The sequence below is a fragment of the Aotus nancymaae genome, unplaced genomic scaffold (assembly GCF_030222135.1).
Source record: "Aotus nancymaae isolate 86718 unplaced genomic scaffold, 86718_ANA_hifiasm-v0.15.2.pri h1tg000029l, whole genome shotgun sequence".
In the NCBI taxonomy this organism is placed as follows: Eukaryota; Metazoa; Chordata; class Mammalia; order Primates; family Aotidae; genus Aotus; species Aotus nancymaae.
Genome location: NW_026988442.1, coordinates 12855922 through 12877768, shown reverse-complemented (window position 1 = coordinate 12877768; position 21847 = coordinate 12855922). Strand labels below are relative to the sequence as shown.

At 49.9% G+C, this 21847-nt stretch overlaps 1 protein-coding gene across 1 annotated transcript; it reads left to right on the top strand.

The window, feature by feature from the left end:
- Positions 1-17: 17 nt before the first annotated feature.
- Positions 18-21222, top strand: SUN5 (Sad1 and UNC84 domain containing 5). Its single transcript, XM_012454982.2, has 13 exons — positions 18-176; positions 1509-1567; positions 1713-1787; positions 2633-2699; positions 3753-3814; positions 6977-7026; positions 8247-8281; positions 8878-8986; positions 15755-15833; positions 17348-17463; positions 19218-19385; positions 19907-19993; positions 21050-21222. The coding sequence occupies exons 1-13, from the start codon at positions 100-102 to the stop codon at positions 21203-21205; spliced, it is 1140 nt and encodes a 379-aa protein (XP_012310405.1). The 5' UTR covers positions 18-99; the 3' UTR covers positions 21206-21222.
- The last annotated feature ends 625 nt before the right edge of the window (positions 21223-21847 follow it).

Here is a 21847-nt window from a genome sequence, read left to right as displayed (position 1 = left end):
GTGATCCTGACAGATTCCACTCAGCGGCATCAGCCACTTCCTCTTCACCAGCTCCCAGAGATTCCCCACCTCCATCCCTAGTCCTAGAGAAGGAAATCCATGCCACGGTCCTCGAGGAGCCCTGGGGACCCAGGTGCCCTACTTGAAGATGTGGCCAACAACCGCAGGCCCCGGAGGTAAGGATGGCAGCCCCCGTCCTTTGCCCAGCCCTTTACAGTTTACAAAATGCTGCCCCTCCAGCCTGTCCTTGGAGGTGAGCGGCATTTGTCACCGCACTGTACAGAGGCAGCCACCGAGACCAGGGAGGTCTGGCAGTGGCATTCCCAAAGTCTCCCCGCCAGGAAGTAGCGAAGCAGCCATCTTTCCAGCGTGTATTTATTGAGCACCTACTATGTGCCAGGCAATGTACAGAGGACAGGGAACACAGTGTGGTACCAGCCTGATGTGTTCTCTTCCTCATGGAGCTCACGGTCTAGTGAGAGAGCCTGATAGGACACAAGGAAACAAGTATTTCACCGTCTTTATCTGTCAGAGGGTCTCTGGCTGTAGGTGACAGAAATTACAGCTCAAAATGATGCCTGTCTCTGGGCACCCAGATCCAGGTGTGTTTCCCAAGAGAGTATACCTAACAATTCGCAAGGGGGAGATGAGAAATGACCAGACTTGACTGCATGGCTTTCATCCTGTTTTCATCTATATTCCTCAGGAATTTCATCAAGAAATCTGTACATTTGGAAAGGATAAATAATGTATTAGCACAACTGAGTGTATATATAATTTATTAATAAACAAACATAAATACACTGAGGGTATGATAAAAATGTTTAGAGACCTTTGACTTAAGAAAAAAAGGAAATTTTAAAATCTCACATTTCGAGAGGTCCCAAGGTGCGGGAGGCTCCGGAGTGCGCTAATTCCTCGGTTCTGCCATGCCACCCAAGACCCAGGCTCCTGTCATCATTTTGCTCTTTTAGTCTCCTCTCCCGGTCACAAGATGGCCACCACACTTCCGGGTGTCAGGCAGAAATGTGGCTGTCTAGGGGAAGGAGAGTAAACATTGTTTTCTGTGGGTCTCATTTAGCTAATCCTAAACCTAACCTTTCCCTCAAGTTTCTTACCTCCTAACCACCCCCATACCCCACCCCACCTCACCCCTGCAGACTTCCTCACCTTTGAACCAATCACAGCACAGGGAATGGGGGCACAACAGCAGGATTCAACCAATCAGGATGGTCTAAAATCACATGGAGCAGGAGCAGACAAAGGGGCAAAACCAGGCTTCTGCCAACCTCTGGGACACGATGACAACCACCTGTGACTGCCACAGCAACCTGAGTCTTTTCCTTGGTGAAGACCTGGATTTGGGGTCAGCCAGACCTGGATCTGTCCCTGAATCACAGGCAAACTTCTCTACACCTGTTTCCCAATCTGGAATGTGGTATGCACATTCCAAGGACACTGTGTTCCTCATAATTGTAAAATGTGACCATGAATCTTGTCATCTCCAGGATTGCCCAGCGAGGCCAGAACACCAGCAGGATGGCAGAGGACCCCTCCTCAAACATGAGTGAGCAGGGATGGGTGCCTTGGTATCTTCAAGGGCAGTTGAGGGGCTGAGGCTCAGAGATGTCAAATGGCAACCTGGGGCTATCCAGCCAGGGGCAGGGGCAAAGGGGCAGGGATGTGACGTGATTGTCCTGTGCTCTCTGCAGATGACGCCTTCCTGTTGCCTGTCCGCACCAATGCCCAAGGCCTAGGCCTGACTCAGTGCATGCCGGGATATGTGTGTATGTATATTCTGAAGAATCACATTGGCCATCAACGTGGGCCTGGGGAGAGGGTCCAGCCTCAGCCCAGGCTGACCTGGGGGTGGCAAGGCCTGCCCTGGGCTGCAGGGGTGGTGGGGAGCTGCAGGTTGTACTCTGAAGATCTACCCATTGGAGGTGTCATTCCTGCCAATGTCTTTGGTGGCTGGAGAGGGCAACTGGGAGGGAGACTTGCTGTCTGGAGGAGGAATTAACTGCCAACCCTCTACCACAAGACCGGCCTCTGGTTTCACCCATCCATCCACCTGTCGAGTCCATTAATTCACCCAGACCTTACTCCACAGGCACATCCATCCAGCCATCCCTCTTTCTATTCATCCGCCCGTCCTCTCAGTCTCCCACCCTCTCATCTCCTCCCAGTTCATCCATCTTCCAAGCCAGACAGCCATTCTCTTCTTCCTTCCTCCATTGACCCCTGTGTCCTCCACCTTCCCGTCCATCCTGAGTCCCTACTTTTTGACTAGTTCCACAGTGAGCATTCGAGGATGAAGCAGACAAGGCTCCTGCTCTTGCCACGCTCCCAGAGTCTGGAAATGGGCGTTGTTCCATTCCAGGCTTTTGGTGCTCTGGAGTCACTATTGTCTATTAACTGCCAGTGGCAAGCAGTGCCCACGTATAGGACCTGTACTCCCTCCAGGCTAGTGCGCACCCATAAGCAGAGCCCAGTGCTGTCCTGGGCTCGGCCAGCAAGTCAAGAGGGTCTCCCAGCTCCAGGACCTCCCCCAGCCCCAGAAAGTTCAGGAGGTCCTTGCGATGGGACAAGGATGAGGGCACAGTGACTCACTGCTTTCCTGTCTCCTGTGCAGCCTGGGTCACCTGTTTGGCCTTCTTCCTGAGAACTCGGGCCCAGCGGGTTCTGTTCGACAAGTGCAGGTGAGCGGGAAGGGCAGGGCAGGCTGATGGGGAGTGGGAAGTGGCAGCTGGGGACCACAACAGCCCCTCCATCAGTTTGGATCTCTCCTTGGTAGTCAGACCAGAAAAGCTATCCCAAACCTGGCTTTTGTTAGACACCCGCCCCCCAGAACCCACTGTGGCTCCCCATTGCTCCAGCCCCTCGGCCTGCAGCACCCTGGAATCCTATCCCACCCTTCCTTTCCAAGCTGCTCTCACTTGGCTTCCTGCTGGAGACCCATTGGGCCGGCAAGTCCAGGGTCCTCGCTCCCTGGACACTCCATTCCTAGTCCTATTCCCGCTTCCACACATTTGCACATGCTGTTAACTTTTTTTTTAGACAGGGTTTCACTCTGCCACCAGGGCTGGAGTGCAGTGGTGCCATCACGGCTCATTGCAGCCTCTACTTTTGGAGCTCAACCCACCTCAGCCTCCCAAGTAGCTAGGACTACAGGCACACGCCACCACGTCTGACTAAATTTTGTATTTTTTGTAGAGATGGAGTTTCTCCAAAGTGCCCAGGCTGGTCTTGAATGCCAGTGATCCTCCCACCTCAGCCTCCCAAAGTGCTGGGATTACAGGCGTGAACCACCGCGCCCAGCCCAGCACGTGCTGTTCTTCCTGCCTGGAGGGCCTGCCCCATTCTTTCCCTTTTCCCTTCCTGTCCTTGGAAATTCTTCCAAACTCCGGCAGAGAAATCCACCTCATTCATTGATTCGAAGTTTAAATTTTAAATTTAAAACTAGCTCAGACTCATCACTCAGGAGCTCCCCGTCAGGTGGGAAAGGCAGGCACCAAAACACTGCCAAGCTCAGAGGGTCGGGAGGGAGGGTCAGGAGGGAGGGTTGGGAGCGTGGCCTGTGGAGGCCTTCGGAGGAGGGGACATTTGAGCTGAATCCTGAAGGACAAGTTCTCCAGGGAGAGAAGGGATGGGGAAAACAGCACGTATACAGAGAAAGAGAATGAGGAGGAGGAGGGTGAACACCTGACAGAGCCTTGCACACCCGGCCTTGACCACCGCTCCCTGCCTTCCAGATGGAAGCTGCTATGCCAGAAGCTCTTGGAGAAGACCGGCATGGTGTTCCTCTGTGCTTTCGGTGCGTCCCACGGCCCTGCCCAGTCCCAGGTTGAGGTATCCCTGCACTCTGGCACTGACTATGGGACACCGGGCAAGACACCGCCCTGCCATGTGACTCAGTTTCCCCATCCGCCTCATGGGTATTGCTGTGAGAATTTGAAATGAAATGATGACCATGAAAATATTTTGAAAGCCAAGAAATGCTCTGGAAACTGTAACGCTCTCCCTAGACCATGTTATGAACATTATTACTCCCGCTTTCTGGGTTTCCATGGTCTTTCCAGCCATCACCCACACCTCCCACGCACAGTTTAGCTTTCCCGAGCAAAGGAATCTCCTCCCTCCCTGAAATATGCTGGCTTTGGAATGGAGGCTGGGGGTGGGGCAGGGAGGGAGAATCAGCTCCTCATAGAAAATAAACAGTGAGTCCTAGAGGACTAACTTGATTTTTTCTTTTTTCTTTTCTTTTTTTTTTTTTTTGAGATGGAGTTTTACTCTGTTGCTCAGGCTGGAGTGCAGTGGCATGATCTCGGCTCACTGCAACCTCCACCTCCTGGGTTCAAGCGATTCTCGTGCCTCAGCCTCTTGAGTAGCTGGGATTACAGGCACCCACCACCACACCTGACTAATTTTGGTATTTTTAGTAAAGATGAGGATTTACCATATTGGCCAGGCTGCTCTTGAACTCCTGACCTTGTGATCCACCCACCTCAACCTCCCAAAGTGCTGGAATTACAGGCGTGAGCCACCGCACCCGGCTGTCCTGCTTTAAACAAATAGGACTTTTATAATAACATCTTTTATAAAAAATGCCTTTTTGGGGTTTTTTCGTTTTTTGTTTGTTTTTGATATAGAGTCTCACTCTGTCACTAGGCTGGAGAGCAGTAGTGCAATCTCAGTTTTGCCACCTCCGCCTCTAGGGTTCAAGTAATTCTCTGCCTCAGCCTCCCGAGTAGCTGGGATTACAGATGTGTGCCACCATACCCAGCTAATTTTTGTATTTTTAGAGGAGACAGGGTTTCACCATCTTGGCCAGGCTGGTCTTGAACTCCTGATCTCGTGATCCACCTGCCTCAGCCTCCCAAAGTGCTGGGGTTACAGGCATGAGCCACTGTGCCCGGCCTGCATAACACCTTTATTTTGACACTATTAGAAATTGGTTTCTCGCCAGGTACAGTGGCTCATGCCTGTAATCCCCGCACTTTGGGAGGCTGAGGTGGGCGGATCACCTGAGGTCGGGAGTTCAAGATCAGCCTGACCAACATGGAGAAACTCTGTCTCCACTAAAAATACAAAATTAGCTGGGCATGATGGTGCATGCCTGGAATCCCAACTACTCTGGAGTCTGAGGCGGGAGAATCACTTGAACCTGGTAGGTGGAGGTTGTGGTGAGCTGCGATCGTGCCATTGCACTCCAGCCTGGACAACAAAAGTGAAACTCCGTCTCAAAAAAATAAAAAAGAAATGGGTTTCTTAATTTTGTTTTCAGAGTATTTATTGCTAGTGTATAGAAACACAACTGACTTTTTGTACCTTGATCTTGTATCCTGCAACCTTGCTGAACCCAATTTTTAGTTGTAACATGAGGCAAGGCACCTAACCTCAGATCCCTTCGAATTTTAATGCAAGATCATGTCATTTGCAAATAGAGGTAGCTTAATTCTTTTCTGCATGATAATCTGGATGACCTTTACTTCTTTTTTGTTTTTTTAAGACATAGTCTTGCTCTGTCACTTAGGCTAGAGTGCAGTGGTGCAATCGTAGCTCACTGCAGCTTCGAACTCCTGGGCTCAAGCAATCCTCCCACCTCAGCCTCCTGAGTAGCTAGGACTATAAGCATGCACCACCTCCCTAAGCTAATTTTCTTAATTTTTGTTTAATTTTTTTTTTTTTTTTTTTTTTTGGTAGAGATGGAGTCTTGTTGTATTGGCCAGTTTGGTCTAGAACTCCCAGCCTCAAACCATCCTACCTCAGCCTCCCAAAGTGCTAGGATTACAGGTGTGAGACACCACGCCTGGCCTGCTGCTGTTTCTTGACTAACTGGCCTGGCTAGAACCTCCAGTACCATGTTAAATAGAATTGGCAAGAACAGACATCCCGGTCTTGTCCCTGATCTTAGGGGAAAAGCATCAAGTCTTTCACCATTAAATAAAATGTTAGTTTGGAGTGCTTCATAGATGGTCTTTATCAGGGAGGGGAGGTTCCCTTCTATTCTTAGTTAGTTGAGGGTTTTATCAAAAACAACAAATAAGGTTTAAAGACTGTGTTTTTTGTTTTTTGTTTTTTTGTTTTTGAGGTGGAGTCTCTGTCACCCAGGCTGGACTGCAGTGGCGTGATCTTGGCTCACTGTAACCTCTGTCTCCCGGGTTCAAGCAAGTCTCCTACCTCAGCAGAGGCTTTTTCTTCTTTTTCTTTTTCTTTTTCTTTTTTTTTTTGAGGCAGGGTCTCACTCTGTTGCCCAGCCTGGAGTGTAGTGGATCACAGCTCACTGCAGCCTCAACTTCCTGGCTCAAGTGATCCTCCTGCTTCAGCCTCCCAGGTAGCTGAAACTCTTTTCTTTATGATAATCTGGAGGACCCTTACTTCTTGTTTGTTTTTTAAGACAGCGTCTTGCTCTGTCACTTAGACTGGAGTGCAGTGGTACAATCATAGCTCACCGCACTACCACACCTGGCTAATTTTTGTATTTTTTTGTAGAGATGGGGTTTCACCATGTTGGCCAGGCTGGTCTTGAACTCCTGGATTCAGGTGATCCACCTGCCTCAGCCTTCCAAAGTGCTGGGATTACAAGTGTGAGCCAACGCCCCTGGCCAAGACTTTTAAATAATGGCTTGAATGGTGGCATTTCAGCCAGCATGGAGATCATAAAATTCAGAGTGCCTTCTTCTCTTTGCCAATTATCCCCAATAGAGTTGGAACAGGGGAGGGGGAGCCACAGATTACTTGGTTTATGGGTCACATATTACATATTTGATATCATCTGATCATGAAGTGGATATTACTGTTATTTCTATTTTACAGAGGAGGGAACTGAGGTATGGAGCATTAAGTAATTCCCCCAATGTTGCACAATGCTAGCAAGTGGCATAGCTGGGATTTGAACCCAGATGTCTTAACTCCAGTGCCTAGGCGCTTAATCTTGCATGTTAAATGGCTCATTCTTATTCTCATGGCCTCACAGGATTCTGGATGTTTTCTATTCACATACCATCGAAAATGACAGTCTGGCAGGTGAGTGTGCACCCTCCTCAGGCCCTACAGCCGACTGGTCTCACCCTAACCAGTCAATACCACCTCCATAGCTCCACTCATTCTCACCAAACCAGGCCCCTAATCAGATCCTGACTTAACCCAGATCCAAATCTCTCCCTTCATCATGCCACCCACCTAGAACCCATCTCTTCTGCCAGAGGTGACTTTCAAAGATTGGATGCGATAGTCCCTCCTCCAAGATGGCTCTCCTGTCACTTACTCTCAGAGACGACCCATCTCTCCTTTCTCAAGGCCCCACTTAAAGTGGGGTGGTGGTAACAGGGAACACATGTCTGTACTTAAGGCAGCCTGTCCTTCTGCTTAACAGCAATGAAACTGAGGAGGAAGGAGGAGGGAATAAGCAGCGAGACTCCCTATTTGATGTCAGCAAAAAGTCTCAGAGGACCTCAGAAAGGGGATCTGAAGGGCCTGTCCCTCCCTCTCCTCTTTTCCTCCTTATGAACCCTTCATATCCATCAAGGTCTGGCTAACATGTCACCTCCTCTAGGAACACCCGTACAGAAGTGGCCACATTCCTCTTTCCTCCTATAATTTTCTGTGGTCATCACTGTCTATCCAACTGTACTGGCAGCTTCTTTAAGGAAGGAGCCAGGTCCTGTTTACCCCAGCAATGTTTAGCTTGGTACCAGCAACAGGGTTGCCACTATCAATGTTGGATGACTGGATGGCCAGATGGGAGTGTGCATGGAGAGAGAATGGATGGGAGGTTGGATAGATGGAAGGTTGGATTTGATGGATTAGGCCTGTAGGGAAAGAAATGGGAGGCTAGATGAATACATGAATAAGAGAATAGATGGATGAGATGATGGGTGGATGGAAGTTCAGATGGGATAGATGAGTGGGTGGGTGAGTTGGTGGATAGATGGATGGATGACTGAGTGGGTAGATGGGTTAGGGTGTATGTATTAGAGTGTAGCTAGATGGGGGAGGTTGGGGAGATGAAAGAATAGATTGATAAGGGAGGGTGGGCGGATGGATGAAGGTGTGGATGGATAAATTAAAAGGACAGTCAATTCGAGTTTGGAGAAATTATAGGTGGGTGGTTGAATGGAAGAGTCAACAGGAAGGTGGATGAATGTGTGGGTTTATGATTGTGAGGGAATAGATGGATGAAGTTCTCCTGGGGCCAGATTAAGCCATCTGAAGGAGACCCCTTACTTTTCTCAATACTCCACCAGGATAGCAGCATAACTACTACAATGCAGAGCTTGAGGTAAGAGGAATCTTCTGAGTAACCGTATTATTACCTAAAGAGCAAAGCTACAGCCAGAATCTGGGGTGTATTGACTATAAACGTATGCTCTGCAGTTAGACCAACCTGGGTTTAAATCCTAACTCCCTTACCTTCTACATGGCTGACCTTATGCAAGTCACCTCTTCTCTCTGGGCCTTTGACTCCTCATTTATTAGATGAAGCATAACACCCATCTTGCTCTTGGCAATTATGGGCATTAAAGAGAATGTGAAGTGTCTTGAATAGTTCCCGACCCATAGTCAGTACTCAGCAAATGGTAGCTGGAAAAAAGTTTAACCAAGACACCACCTGATGGCAGCATCCTTAATTGCAGGCAAAATACTCAGGAATATTTGGAAGGAATGAGCTAGGTGTAAGGATATTCCAAGCAGAAGGAAGAGAATGAGTAATGTTTTAGAGATAAGAACCTGACAAATGGGTCCAGGGATGTACCCAAGAGAGTGGGAAAATCTGAAACTCATTCTTTGAGAGCCAACTAGCAAAGAGAAAATCTGAGGGTAACAACAGCATCACAAATCAACCCATTCTTGTGATCATCACTCCTTCCTGATAAGGTTGTACCAGGAGAAGGTGCGATGTCTCAGTAAGGAAATCCAGGACCTCCGAGGTCACGTAAACCTGCTCGTTGCCAAGCTCCAGGAGATGGAAGCCATGTCCAATGAGGTGAGATGCTGGCTATTCTATTCAACTTCTCTTTGTTTGATGTCCTGTTTCCTGTACCTCAAGTCTTCTTTCTTGGTTTTATCTCTCATTTTAATGGAGAACATCCCCCAGTGACTTCCAGGAAAAGAGTGAAAGAAGTCTCTTTTTTAGTGCTTGTATGTTTAAAAACATCTTTTTCTGTCTTTGTACTTGGTTGATAGTTTGGCTGGGTATATAATTCTAGATGTAGAATAGTTCTTCCTGAGAATTTTGAAAGAAACCCACCACTGTATTATAGTTTATACTGTTGCTATTGATATAAATAAAATCTGTCACTCTTACTATTGATCCTTTGAGTATGCTCTATTTTTTATCCTTAGGAGCTTGTAGAACATTCTTTTTGTCTCCAATATTCTACATGTAACCTGATTTGGGTTTTGCCGAGCTTACTGAATTTGTGGGTTGACATTTTTTCAATAGTTTTGGAAAACTTTTACCTTTCATCTCTTAAAATATTTGTTTTCCATTATCTGTCTCCTTTCCTTGGATTCTAATTACACCTATCCTGGGCCTATGCTTTGAAGGCCTTTAGAGTGCTTCGTGTGATTCATGTGCTATTACCTGGTTTGTTTTTTCATTATTTTTCTGTATGTGCTTATGTTTTGATATTTTCCTATTAACCTTTCTTCAGGTTTACTAATAATCTTGCATCATTCTGTCTCTCCAATTTACTATTAAATCCATGCATTTAGTTTTTTTCTTCATTTGTTTGTTTGTTTGTTTACAGAGTCTCCCTCTGTTATCCAGGCTGGAGTGCAGTGGTGCAGTCTTGGCTCACTGCAACCTCTGCCTCCCAGATTCAAGCAATTCTTATGCCTCAGCCTTCTGAGTAGCTGGGGTTACAGGTGCATACCACCACACTTAGCTAATTTTTGTATTTTCAGTGGAGACAGGGTTTCACCATGTTGACCGGGCTGGTCTTGAACTCCTGACCTCAAGTGATCCACCTGCCTCAGCCTCCCAACTGGGATTAGTCATGAGCCACCACATCCAGCCTTAGTTCTTAATTTTAGATACTGTATTGTTTAGTTCTAGGATATACCTTTGATTTTTTTCACAGACTTTAATTCTGTGGTGAAATTCTCCAACATTTCACCTATGTTGTCCATCTTTTCCTTTATTTTAATTAACACATTAGCAACATTCATTTTTAAAATCCTTGTCTGCTAAATCCGGTATCTGGATCATCTGTGGCCTCCCTCTGTTTTCTGCTTTTTATTTTGAGTATCAATCATATGGACTTGCCTCTTCAAGTCTAGTAACTTTTAGTGTTTTCTGAACATTGCATAAAAAACAACTGTAGCTGTTCCAAATAATTATAATTCCACTAGAGAAAGTTCTCCTTTTCTTTATAAGGAAGATGAAGTAGATTATCACTTCTATCTAGACATGCATTAAGCTAGTTCAGATAGAGCTGGGTCAGAATTTTTAAAAGATTTATTTAGAGGTTTTAAGCTTAACTCTTTAGACTCCTTCTCATGCAGTTTCAAAAATTTGGCAAATGTCTTAGCGGCAAAGACTTACCATATGTTTGAGGCCTCACGGGTCTCCAAATTTGTCTCTCACCCCTGCGTGAATGCAACAGTCTCTGGGCCCAGTGGCAAACTTGGATTCTTGGCTTCTAATTGTGCCCAGAATTGGTTTAGTGCCCGCAACTGGAGTGCAGCTGAAGCACAGTCTTGACTCACCACCGCTTCTAGGGCAATGGATCTCAAAGTACGGCCCATGTGCCTGTAGCATCAGTATCACCTGGGAAAATGTAAGCAACTGAAATTAATAGGCCTCACTCAGACCTACTGAATCAGAGGCTCTGAAGATGGGAACCAGTCATCTGTATTCCAGCAAGTCTTCCGGGTGGTTCTGACACAAAACAGACTCCCTGTTCTAAGGCTTTGCTCTCTTGCTTGTCATGTTTTGGGGTGCCTCCCTCAGAGGGACTTCGTCTCCTAAGCACTGTGAAGACATGAAGTTTTGTTCTGCCTTTCAGAAGCCTTCAAAGTGGCCTATTACAATCTTGAAATTCACTTAATACCTTGTGACGAAAACTGGCCATATTTGAGGCTCCTCGAGTCCCCAATTTCATTTCTTTAGCTCTTTGTCACCATTAAAAACTTTGCTTCTTTCTCTTACACCAGTAGTAGTAGCAGCAGCACATTGTCTGGCCTAAGCCCAGATCCTTAGCCCATGCCTAGAATCATCAAATGCCCCCAGAGATTTAAAACAAACAGACCAAAAAAACGCCAACACAGCTCAGAATGGTGGTCCACTCTGTAGAATTTTAGTTCATCTGGTCCTTGTTGGTTCCACAGATGTGCCTATGGGCTGGCCACCCTTTGGAACCCATCAGTCTAGAAACTCCTGGCCTTCAGTCCTAAGAAGTGTTCATTATTCATGTGACTAAATTGGTGATTTCCCCCAGCACCATTTGCTCCATTTGCTCCACTTTCATCTTTGAACCTCTTGTTATTTGGATCCCAGCTCCTGAACAATTCTAATGTTTTTCATACCATTGGGTGAACATATATACTTACTGATCTTGGGAGCAGATATGACTAGGAGTAGAATTGCTGGATCGTAAGGTGTGAGTGTGTTCATGTTATTAGATGCTGCCAAATAGTTTTTCAATTTACGCTCTCGTGGAAAGTATCACCCAGTTGTACCACATCCTTACCAACAATTGGTGTCATAAGTCTTTTTTATTTTATTCTTACCAACAATTGGTGTCATAAGTCTTATAAGTGAGAAGTGGTGTCTCACTACAGTTTTAATTTGCATTGCTGGTTGTTAATAATGTGGAGTGTCTTCTCGTGTATCCAGTGGCCATCTGGATTGTGTCTGCTGCCTTTAGGGGAGAGTGCTGTTTCTCACTGATGTGTGGGGTTCTTACGTGCTCTGGGCAAACATCCTTTATGGGAGGTACATGTTGCAAATATCTTCTCCCAGTCTATAGTGTGGCTTTTCATGCTCAATGGTGACGAATAAAAATGCCTAATTTTAATGTAGTCCAATGTAGCTATCTTTTATTTTATGTGCAGTGCTTTGGGTGTCCTGTTTAAGAAATTTTCCCCTGTCCCAACAGAGCCCCTCTGCTTTACCCTATCCAGGGAATAACTTCTGGTCTTCTACTGGGGAACAGAGAAGTCACTCAGCTTCTCAGAGTGAGAGGGAGTCCCCAGGGAATCTGCCTCTCATTGGCTTAACACCCAATTCTCCACCCTAATTCCAGAGGCACCTAAGGGCACCAATCCTGAGCTTTTTGAGGATGGCCAGTTTCAGGTGCAGATTTCTCATTTCTGCTAAATCAGCAGTTCTCAACTGGGGATGATTTCACCCCCTGGGGAACATACAGCCATGCCTGGAGACGTTTTTGGTTGTTACAATGTGAGGAGGAGATGCTACTGCCATCCAGTGGGTAGCCAGGGATGCTGCTGAACATCTGACAAGGTATAAGACAACTTCCAGAATTGCCGAGACCAGCTCGGCGTGGAGACCCCAGCCCGGGTGGCGCTGAAGGAATTAAGAAACAGAAACAAGGATAGAGTGCAAAAGTGGGAACCAGAGTGGGACATCAGGGGGCTCACAGCATTTCAGAGCTGAGAGCCCAGAGCAGACTCTGACCCACATATTTATTCTTTGTGAACAAGTGATTGTTTTTAATAAGCAGGTGTTCAGCGTTTCTTCATAGAATAAAGATAGACTGAACAGGCAGATAGTGCCAGTTCACTACTGAAATAGAAATCAGCTAGAAAGCACTCTGTGAGTCAGCAATGGGCATGAGCCCATGCACCCTGTGTTTTGGGAACTGGTTTAACTAGTGCATGACCGGTACACATTGCTAACTATTCTATAACGCCCTGAGCAGTTTTCTGCCTGGGGATGGCTCGGTGTTCCTTGCCATCGTTTCTCAGTAAACAACATATAATCCGTCACACACACGTCAAGACCTTTTTCCGGCACAGAATATTACTGCTGTCTCCAGGGCCACTACTGGGACACATGGTGCCTTTTTGCAGAGTGGAAAAAGCTACCTGTACTGGGCAGCCAAATTTGCAAAATGCACCTTCCTCCAAATCGAGGAACAGGGGAAGAGCTGGGTGTCAGCCCCGCACAGGTCCCTTAACCGGAAACCCTTCTGCAGTGCACAGCGTGCACAACCATCCCCGCAGCCTGGTTTTCTCCTCTCCCGTGCTGCCTGTGCATATGGGTTTGGGTCTTTTGAAATCCCTTTACTGAAGCTGTAACGGAGTGCTGGGAGAAAGTAAAATTAGATGATGTGTTTCATCCGTCATCTTTACCTAGAAGCTGAATTTTTTTTTTTTTTTTTTTTTAGCCAGAGTCTCACTCTGTTGCCCAGGCTGAAGTGCAATGGTGCAGTCTTGGCTGCAACCTCCACCTCCTGGAGTCAAGCAATTCTCCTGCCTCTGCCTCCTAAGTAGCTGGAATTACAGGCATGCGCCACCATGCCCGGCTAATTTTCATATTTTAGTAGAGATGGAGTTTCACCATGTTGGCCAGGCTGGTCTCGAACCCCTGACCTCAGGTGATGCACCAGTCTCGGCCTCCTAAAGTGCTGCAATTACAGATGCGAGCCACCACACCCAGCCAGAAGCTGAATTTTTAAAAGAATTCACAAAGGGAAATTGCATTGTGCAAGATTCAGCAAAACTTTGCTAAAACTCGTCTTTACCTTTTATTGTCCCAGAGTCATAGATCTGCAGTGCTCCTGAATCTCCCCTCTAAGCTCTGTTCAGACAGACCCAGGAGGAAAGACCGCGTCAGTCACTCACTGCAGTGAGGCTCTTGGCAGGTGTTTCCTCTGCAGTGGGGAGGGAAGCCCCGCTATGACTTACAAAGGCAGTCAGGGATAGTGATTATAAGGACTGGCTCTAGAGTCAGGCTGCTGGGCTTTGAATTTCATCTCCACCAGCTATAAGCTGTGTGACTCTGGTCAGTTACCCACTGTCTTTGTGCCTCCGTTTCTTCATCTAGAAAATGAGTTGTAAGGATTAAACGTAGTAATTCATATAAACTTAAACTAATATCTGTTGTATGGTAAGCAGTCCCTAAGTGTGCCTACTGTGTGCTAGGAATCCAGGATCGGGGATCAACTAGAGCTCATCCTTGTCCTCAAGGCAGTCCCAGAACCTGTGGATCCCAGAGAAGAAGCCTGCACCCAGCCTTGGGGCAGAGAGAGGGTGGGGCCATCTGGGAAATTCCTTGGGGTTGGTGACCCAGTTTTGAAAAGTAATAGGTGAGAATTTGCCTAGCCAACGAGGGGAGGAGTCGGGGACTTTTTGCCTTTTGGAGCTGTGTAACCTCAGGCAGCTCATCAACCTCTCTGAGCCTCAGTTTGCACATCAACACCATATAATCGTAATCACTGCCTTGTAACAGCCTGGCTACTGTTCTAATTACCATTGCCGCATAGCAAACCATCCTAAAACTTAGCAGTGTGAAACAGCCACTTGGGCTCAGAGATTCTGTGGGTTAGGAATTCAGACAGGACACAGTGGAGATGGCTTGTCTCTGTTCCATGGTATCTGGGGCCTCCGCTGGGAAGACTTGAAGGCCGGAGATGACTCTACAGCTGGGCTGGAGTCATCTGGATTGGCTCATGTGACTGGAGATTGACACTAGCTGTCAGCTGGGAACTCAGGGCTGCAGATCAAAGCACCCACCTGTGGCCTCTCCGTGTGGCCTGGGCTTCCTCTTGACGTGGCAGCTGGCCTCCAGGAGTGAGCGCCCCCAGAGAACCAGGCAGTGCTATATCGTTTTTTAGGACTTAGCCCCAGAAGTCACAGAGCATCACTTCCGTCGTAGTTTTTTTTTTTATGAATATTTATTTTTTTATTGCATTTTAGGTTTTGGGGTACATGTGAAGAACATGCAAGATTGTTGCATAGGTACACACGTGGCAGTTTTAAGCCCAGAGTGCTGGGAAGGGAACTTAGACCCCATCTCTCAGTGGGAGGTCACTCTGAAAGAAGAGCCTGGAATGGAAGACCCTGTTGCAGCCATTTTTGGAAAACAGAATCTTCCACCACTGTAAAGAGTCTAATAAAAAGAACAGCTGGTATTTATTGTGTACCTACTGTGCTAAGTGCTTTGCCGTCTGCATCTGGCAGCAGAGTGGAGTGGTTAAGGGCCTGAACTCTGGAACCACAATGATCGCTCTCCTCATACCGGCTGCGTGACCTTGAACAACTTACACCTTGTGCCTCAGTATTCTCATCCTTAATACAAGGATGATAATAGTGCATACATACTTCTTAGGGGTGCTACGAGGGGATAGGATGAGCATATGTGACATCGAGAACAGCCCCAGCACATAGTAGGGGCTTTATAGGTCTACAATGGGAGATAGACACGATTATTGTCCCCATCTTACAGGTGAGAAAATCAAGACTCAGAGGGACAGTAACTTGCCCACGGCCCCACAACAGTAAAGGTCGTCCTGACGCCAGAGCCCCTGCCTTAACCTCACTGAGACTCCGGGACCCCTGAATGACATCAGTCACAGGGGACTTGAAAGCGCCCCATGAACCCACTGGGTGGGGTTGGGGTGGCTCTGTGTCACCTGGACTTTCACAGTAGAGCCACAGGCTTCCGCAGGCAGGGCTGGGCTGTCAGGGAGCGGAGGGCATCCTGCCTGTTACCTCCCATGGACACGTGGGGATCGCAGTTCCTGACAACACACCAGTGCACAACATGTGTTTTCTCCCTTCTCAGCAAAAAATGGCCCATAAAATAATGAAGATGATACAAGGCGATTACATCGAAAAGCCAGACTTTGCCCTGAAGTCTACGGGTAAGTGATCCCCTTCCCCACCATCTGACTGCCTCAAGTGTCCTGCTCTACAGAGGGTGAGTTTCACTCCTGGTGTGGTACACCCTCTGCTGCTGGGAAGTTCATCCTCAGAGCTGACCTCTGCTCCAAGCTAGTTTTCTTGCTACAATTTTGTTTTCTCTCAAGGGGGTCTGGGATGAGGTGGGGTATGGGGGGTAGGGATGGGGTGGGGTGGGAGGGAGCACAGTAATCCACAGACCCTCAACATTATAGAAGATCTATAAAACCCCTACTATGTGCTCGGGCTGTTCTCGGCTTCACCTTGCCACCACCCCCACCCACCACTATTCTCCAAACCTGGAGCTGGGCACACAGGTCAGCAGGACAGAACCGTCCCCACCCCCACACTTAAGAATCAGTGCTTCAGGGCCAGTCACAGTGGCTCACGCCTATAATCCCAGCACTTTGGGAGGCCGAGGCAGGAAGATCACCTGAAGTTAGGAGTTCAAAACCAGCCTGGCCAACATGGAGAAACCCCGTCTCTACTAAAAACACAAAAATCAGCTGGGCATGGTGGCACATGCCTGTAATCCCAGCTACTCAGGAGGCTGAGGCACGAGAATCACTTAAACCCAGGAGGCGGAGGTTGCAGTGAGCCGAGATCGCGCCACTGCACTCCAGCCTGGGCAACAGAGCGAGACTCTGTCTCAAAAAAAAAAAAAAAGAATCAGTGCTTCCAGAACAATAAGGCAGGTGGCAGGGAGGGAGGGGACCTGGGCAGAAAGGCCTTCTGCTCCGGGGAACATTTGGGCTGAGACTTGGTGAGGAGAGAAAGCATTCCAGGCCAATGGACCCTATGAGGAGTCCGGTGAGAGCGAGCCAGGGACAGCCAGGAGGAGGCGAGGTCTGGGCCGCAGGCGGGGGGGCACAGACCCCTACCAGGCAGCACCGCTGACTCGGGCATCCCCAGGCTCAGGGAGACATGGGGTCAGATGGTGTCAGCCCAGCCCCTGAGTGCTGGGCCTCACTCAGCCTCTCAGGGCTGGAATTTCCTCCTCTGCATAGTGGGTATCGGTCATCGCCAGATGTTAGATGGGGAGTGCTTACCCTGTGCCAGGCACTTTGGGAACTTTGGGAAACGTGCTCTGACGTCTCATCTCAGTGCCACGGCAGCCCTACGACAGGGAGGCCATTGCCACCACCATGGCTGTGCTAATCATAGCCACCGTGAGAATCGCTTGAACCTGGGAGGCGCAGGTTGCAGTGAGCCGAGATCGCGCCACTGCACACCAGCCTGGGGACAGAGCAAGACTTCATCTCAAAAACTAAAAAATAAATAAAATAAAATAAAATAAAAAATAATAGCCACCATGATTACCATTATTAACATGGTTGCAATCCCATTTCCTAGAGGAGAACAGGGCCAGTGACTCATCCAAAGTGCTCGCCCAGCTCATAGTGAGGGCCCCATCGGTGGGGCCCCTCCGCCAGGCAGAAGCCCGGCTGCTTGGCTGAGACTGTCTTCTCCTATACAGGGGCCAGCGTTGACTTTGAGCACACGTCAGCCACCTACAACCATAACAAGGCCCACTCCTACTGGAACTGGATCAAGCTATGGAACTACGCACAGCCCCCCGACGTGATCCTTGAGGCAGGCGCAATGGCAGAGGATGGGACAGCAGCAGGGGAGGGGTCTGGGCAGGGTTTGGGGACAGGAGCTGGCAGAATAGATAGGGGTGGTAGCAGAGGGAGTGGAGTGGGAGCAGAGTTAGAGGCAGGAGCAGGAGACAGATGCAGGGCAAAGGCAGGGGGCAGGAGGAGGGGCTATTGACTAGGTGGGGGCTGGGAGAGGGCAGGGGCAGGAGGTGAGAACTGATCGCAGAGGCCGCCGGGGCTAGGGTAGGACAAAGCGGAAGGACAGCTTGCTTTGGCATTGGAAGGGACCCCACCACTCAGCCCTCAAGACTTGAGGGTCAGAGAAACCTCAGGACTACACTGGGGACAGGCCTATGATAGACCCATTTTGCAGAAGAGGAAACTGAGGCTCCAAGAGCCAGGTCACTTCACTGCGGCCTCACAGCTGGTCACTAGTACATAGCAGAGCCAGAGTTCAAACCTGAGCTCTTCGCCCCTCCAGGATCCTGCCTCACAGAAGAGGAAAATGAGGCTCAGAGAAGGGAAAGGGCTTGTCCTGGTCACACAGCAGGTGCCTCCATTCAGTGAACACCGGCTGAGAGTCTCATCCCAGTGACCGACCCTGGAAATGCCCAAAGGTCACAGGCTGTTTATCCATGGACTCTACCTTAAGGAGCTCCAAGATCTTGGCACTCAGGGTCAAGCTGGGGCATTGGCCTTGCTCAGCGTGGACGGGGCGAGGGGCTTCCTGGAGGAGGCAGCCAAGGACGAGCATATCCGCAGGGAGAGAGAACCCAGGGCCACAGGCCAAGCACAGGGCCCGGAGTGCAGCGTGGTGCACAGATCCAGGCTCGGGCGGGGGGCAGTGGGGGCAGTGGGGGCAGTGGCTGGGTTGCAAAGCGCTGGCTGCAGTCAGGTTTGGAGCAGTAGTGAAAAACGGCCCAGCCAAGACTCTGGCCCTCGGGGCCCTCTCCTGGCTCCAGCCTGACTGAGCTCTCTTCAGGTCCACACCTCACCAAGCCTGGCTCGCCCTGGGCCTGTCCCGTGCCAGTTCCCTCAGCTCCCTTTCCCAGCTGACTCCCCATCTGCCCAGGCCTAGCTCCTCTGGAGGCCATCCCTGATGCCCACAGCCCCCTGCACCCCCTGGGCTAGCATCTACTGTTCAGATAAGGACTGTCCATGCCGTGGCTCCAAGAAGCTCAGAACCTACTGAGTAAATGCCTTTCCTGGGTGATTTTTGTCAAACCTCTTTCTCTCCCTGGGCCTGTTTCCCCATCTATGGGGCAGGAGATTGTGGTGACAAATGCCAGGTTCCAAGGTCAGACTCCCAGAGCTGCACTTCCAGACTGCATGGCCTGGGCCAGTCATTGTCCTGCTCCTCCCCTCAGCTTCCTCACCTTCAAAATGGGGATAGTGATGGTGCCTAAGTCATGGGGTGATTGTGAGACTATGTAAAGAATAATGGGAGGGATGAATGAGTGAATGAATGAGCGAATGAGTGAATGAATGAATGGGTGCCAATTGGGAGAGGGTGGAGGCTGAGAGGCCCCAAGCAGGTCCCTTCCTCACTGCACTGAACTGAGGGAAGGCTTACCCCTGCATGGGCAGTCAGGAGAGCTTCCTGGAAGGGGTGGCACTTGAGCCAAGCTTTGGAGACAAGAAAGGACTGGTTCACCCAGAGGGCCCAGGAAGTACAGGGGATCAAAGGTGGGATGACACCCCCTACCACCCCACCCCCAGCATATCCCTTATTTTACTTGCCTTTTCTAGCCCAACGTGACACCTGGCAACTGCTGGGCCTTTGAGGGTGACCACGGCCACGTGACCATCCGATTGGCTCAGAAGATCTACCCGTCCAGCCTCACGCTGCAGCACATCCCCAAGACCATCTCACTGTCAGGCAGCCTGGACACTGCCCTCAAGGACTTTGTCGTCTATGTGAGCACTCCCCGGCAGGCAGCCATGCTTAGCTGAAGCGACAAGCTTCCAACGGCAGTATTCCAGGCTGGCGTAAACAGGGTCCACACAACGCACGCAGGGGAGAGGCTGGGTGCAACTTGGTTGAGGCTGGAAGTGGCCAGGGCTGGGGTCCGATTTCAGCATTCAAGGGTAGGGAATAAACAGCTACTCTATTTCAAACCAAGCTTTCAGAGCCAAGATAGTCTGCAGAGACCATGGAGCCCCCATTTTGCTAAGAAGGTCCGAAGAATTATCTGGACTGTCTCAGTAAAATAGGTCCATAGAAGGATCAGGGAAACACCTCAGTCCTAAGAGTCAGTAGCCTCTGGCTCCTAGTCCAGTGCTCTTTCCTGTTCATTGCACTGTGCTGCAGTGGAGCAGTGCCCAGACAGGTAGTGAGCTCCCATCCTGGGGAGTGTGAAGTCTCCACTGCAGAGGGGAGACACCCTCTGAGGGCCCTGCTGGTATCTGACAACTTCTCCATGGTTCTACTTCCACAGGGCATGGAGAGCTCCCCCAGGGAGGAGGTGTTCCTAGGGGCATTTCAGTTTCAGCCGGAAAACACCATCCAGATGTTCCCGCTCCAGGTACCCGCGAACAGCTGCCTGTGCTGAGTCCCTGCTGAATGCAGTGTGCAGCCTGTCCCCAGGGACCCCCCTTCTCCATCCCCTAGTATCCCCAGGAGGTGCCCAGTCATGACTAACCTGCTTGACAGGCAAGAAAACTGAGGCTCAGAGAGTGGCAGCCACTGCCCAAGGCCAAGTGAGACTCCTGGGAGATCTGACCACCTGTGGCCACCTCTCTCCCTTTCCCTGATGTGCCCAGGAGCCTCTTGCTGCGTTTCTTCCCAGGACAGCAGATGTTGAGTAAGAGGGTCCCATGGGCAGGGGCTGCTGGCTTTAAAGGTAGAATCTCCATACCGGGTGGCCCCAGAATCAGCACCTGATCCAACCACAGGTGGGGAAACTGAGGCCTGAGGGGAGGGGGTTGGAGACAGACGCAGGTCTGGAGTGACCACTGGAATGGCCCTGAGGCTTGAATCAAACCCTTGCTGGCCCGAATCTCACCCCAACCACAAATTATACATGAGCTCGGGCCAAGCCCTGTTTCTCTGGGACCTCAGTTTCCCCTTCTGTCATTCCCTGGGAGGTGGAAGCCATCCAGTGAAGGCTAAGCCCGCCCCACTTTTTGCACTAGGTAGGGAGCGTAATAAACACAGGCTCCACCCCCTCTTGCTTGGCAAAAAAGGGGAGGGTCTGCACTTACAGAGCAGTTACTGTGTGCCAGATGCTGGAAGCCGCTGGCCCCAAAATCTCAGTTCATGTCCATGGCACTCCCATCTTACAGGGGGCAGGGCAGGAGTGGGAGACTGAGGCCCAGAATGGGTGGAGGTTTGCCCAAGATCCCACAGCACCGAGGCTGGGACGTTTCCTCATCCACAGTATGTCTGTCCTTCTGGCCTCAGCATCTTCAGTAAGAGCTCCTGAATAGCGACTTGTTGTGTGGCCTTGGGACAGTCCAGCCTCCTCTCTGGGCCTTAGTTTCCCCACCTATGAAGTGGGGAAGTTTCCTTCCACCCCCCACCTTTGGACAGACAGGGTGAGAGTCTATGGGTGAGCTGTCTCTGTGACATTCTCTTTCAGAACCAGCCGGCCCGGGCTTTCAGTGCGGTCAAGGTGAAGATCACAAGCAACTGGGGGAACCCAGGCTTCACTTGCCTGTACCGCGTGCGAGTGCATGGCTCTGTGGCTCCGCCCAAGGAGCAGCCTCACGAGAACCCCTACCCTGAGAAAGATTAAAATTTATTCTTTACCCCTAGACCAAGTCTGAGTGTCTTTTGGCCCCAAAGAGAGAGGGTGGGCTAGCCTTTGACACCTGAGCATTTGATGCTTAGCAATGGTTGATCCCGTGCCGGGTGCCCAGGCATCTTCTCAATAGCCCCAGGATAGGTACTGGGTAAATGATCCTCAATGTTATTGTCAACCTCTGTCCCCAGGCAAGAGATAGGAGGCCTAGTCCCCTGGGAGGGGTGAGCTCCAGAATAGGGCAGGCTGGCCCGGCCAGAATGGCAGCAGGAACCAGAGCCTTCGAGGGAGGGAGTTCCTAGCAGGCAGGAGCAGGGAGGTGGAGATGCTGGCACAGGACCAGCTGGGCATTAGAAGGGCAGAGAGGTCAGAAATATGCCTGTCTCCAGGGAGGGCACCCTGCACCAGCCCGCCCTGCTGCTGAATCCACCACCCTGGCCCTCTGCCGGGCCTCCACGCCAGTACCTGGGGTTCCTCCAGCACCTGGCCCAGGCCCATCTCTGACGGGCTTCACAGTGGAATAGGCTTCAAGGGGTCACCTCACATTCCTGTTGCTCCCTGCTCCCCCCAGCAATCAGAGGACCTGGAAGCCACACGTCCAGCCTGGCATCACTAGGGTAGTTTTTATGTGAGCCA